General features: G+C 50.6%; 1 protein-coding gene across 1 annotated transcript; it reads left to right on the top strand.

The window, feature by feature from the left end:
* Positions 1–336: 336 nt before the first annotated feature.
* Pmar_PMAR005747 (hypothetical protein) lies at positions 337–514 on the top strand (the record flags this gene model as incomplete). Its single annotated transcript, XM_002778185.1, has 1 exon — positions 337–514. A coding segment is annotated over one exon (178 nt), but the record flags the coding sequence as incomplete, so codon positions are not given.
* Between the last annotated feature and the right edge of the window lie 569 nt (positions 515–1,083).

The following is a 1,083-nucleotide window of genomic DNA, read 5'->3' on the forward strand; positions in this document are numbered from 1 at the left end:
TCGAGAGACGAAGATCTACTGTCGCTCTCCGGCAAAGGGACCCGAAATCTAAGCCAGTCTTACGATTTGATCGATACGCTCAAGGCATATAAATCGCTGAACTCTGAGTGTGGTATCTACCCCCAAATCGACGACGGTAACCTCGACGACTCTCTATGTGTATCCGAAGAGGCCGTGAGCTCTGGCGAAAGTCTACCTACCATCAATAGGGACGACCTACCACCTCAGCAAGCCATCAACCGAGAATGGGTTGCAGATAGCGCGGCCCCTCTAGGACGAGCTAGACCTCAAGTGCCGTGGAGAAGTCCGACATCTAGGCCGCGATATAACTATCATATGGCTAGGAAACGAGGATTGGCATCTATTAAGGCCATCACGGGTGAGCGGATGGAAATGTTCCATCGGGCACTCGATGGTTACATATCCAAGGGTTTCTGTGCTATCGTCAAGGATAATCGCCCCGACCCATCTAAGCCAGAAGCATCTACGTGCCAATCTGTCTGGGAGAAGCTGAGTAAGGGCACCCCTTATCAAGGGTCACTTGCCCCTCTGCCAGAGCACTTCACAGCTAGTCATCTAGTCTACCGAGACCAACATCCAACTACGCCTTGCCGTATAGTCTTAGACTATAGAGAGGCAAATCTATACTCTCTAAGAGGCGGTTATCCACAGAATAGTCTACATGGTACTCTACTCTTATTGAGGTCATCTAAGTACTTCGTTGCCGGTGATTTGAGTAAAGCATTCTGTAGAATGCAATCTAGCCGTGCAGACGTACCCTATGTGGGGTATACCTGTATTGGACCTTTCACGGTCCTATGGTCACGTGTTGGATTTGGAACTAGGGCGGCACCTAATATGTTGGATAGTGTTGTGGATGATACCATCGACGAGATCTACGACTACCAAGAGGACACTTCTGGCGACGAAGATTACCAGTTCGATAAGGACATCTACTGTCATGTCGCATCATGTATCCACGATCCTGAGCGGGATCTGCTATTCTCACCTATCCCCTCCGTGACCGCGGGGTGCTGCGCTACGCTTGCACCGCCTACAACCGCTAACGCGGGGTGCTACGCT

The sequence above is a fragment of the Perkinsus marinus genome (genome assembly GCF_000006405.1).
Source record: "Perkinsus marinus ATCC 50983 genomic scaffold scf_1104296950306, whole genome shotgun sequence".
Taxonomy (NCBI): domain Eukaryota; phylum Perkinsozoa; order Perkinsida; family Perkinsidae; genus Perkinsus; species Perkinsus marinus.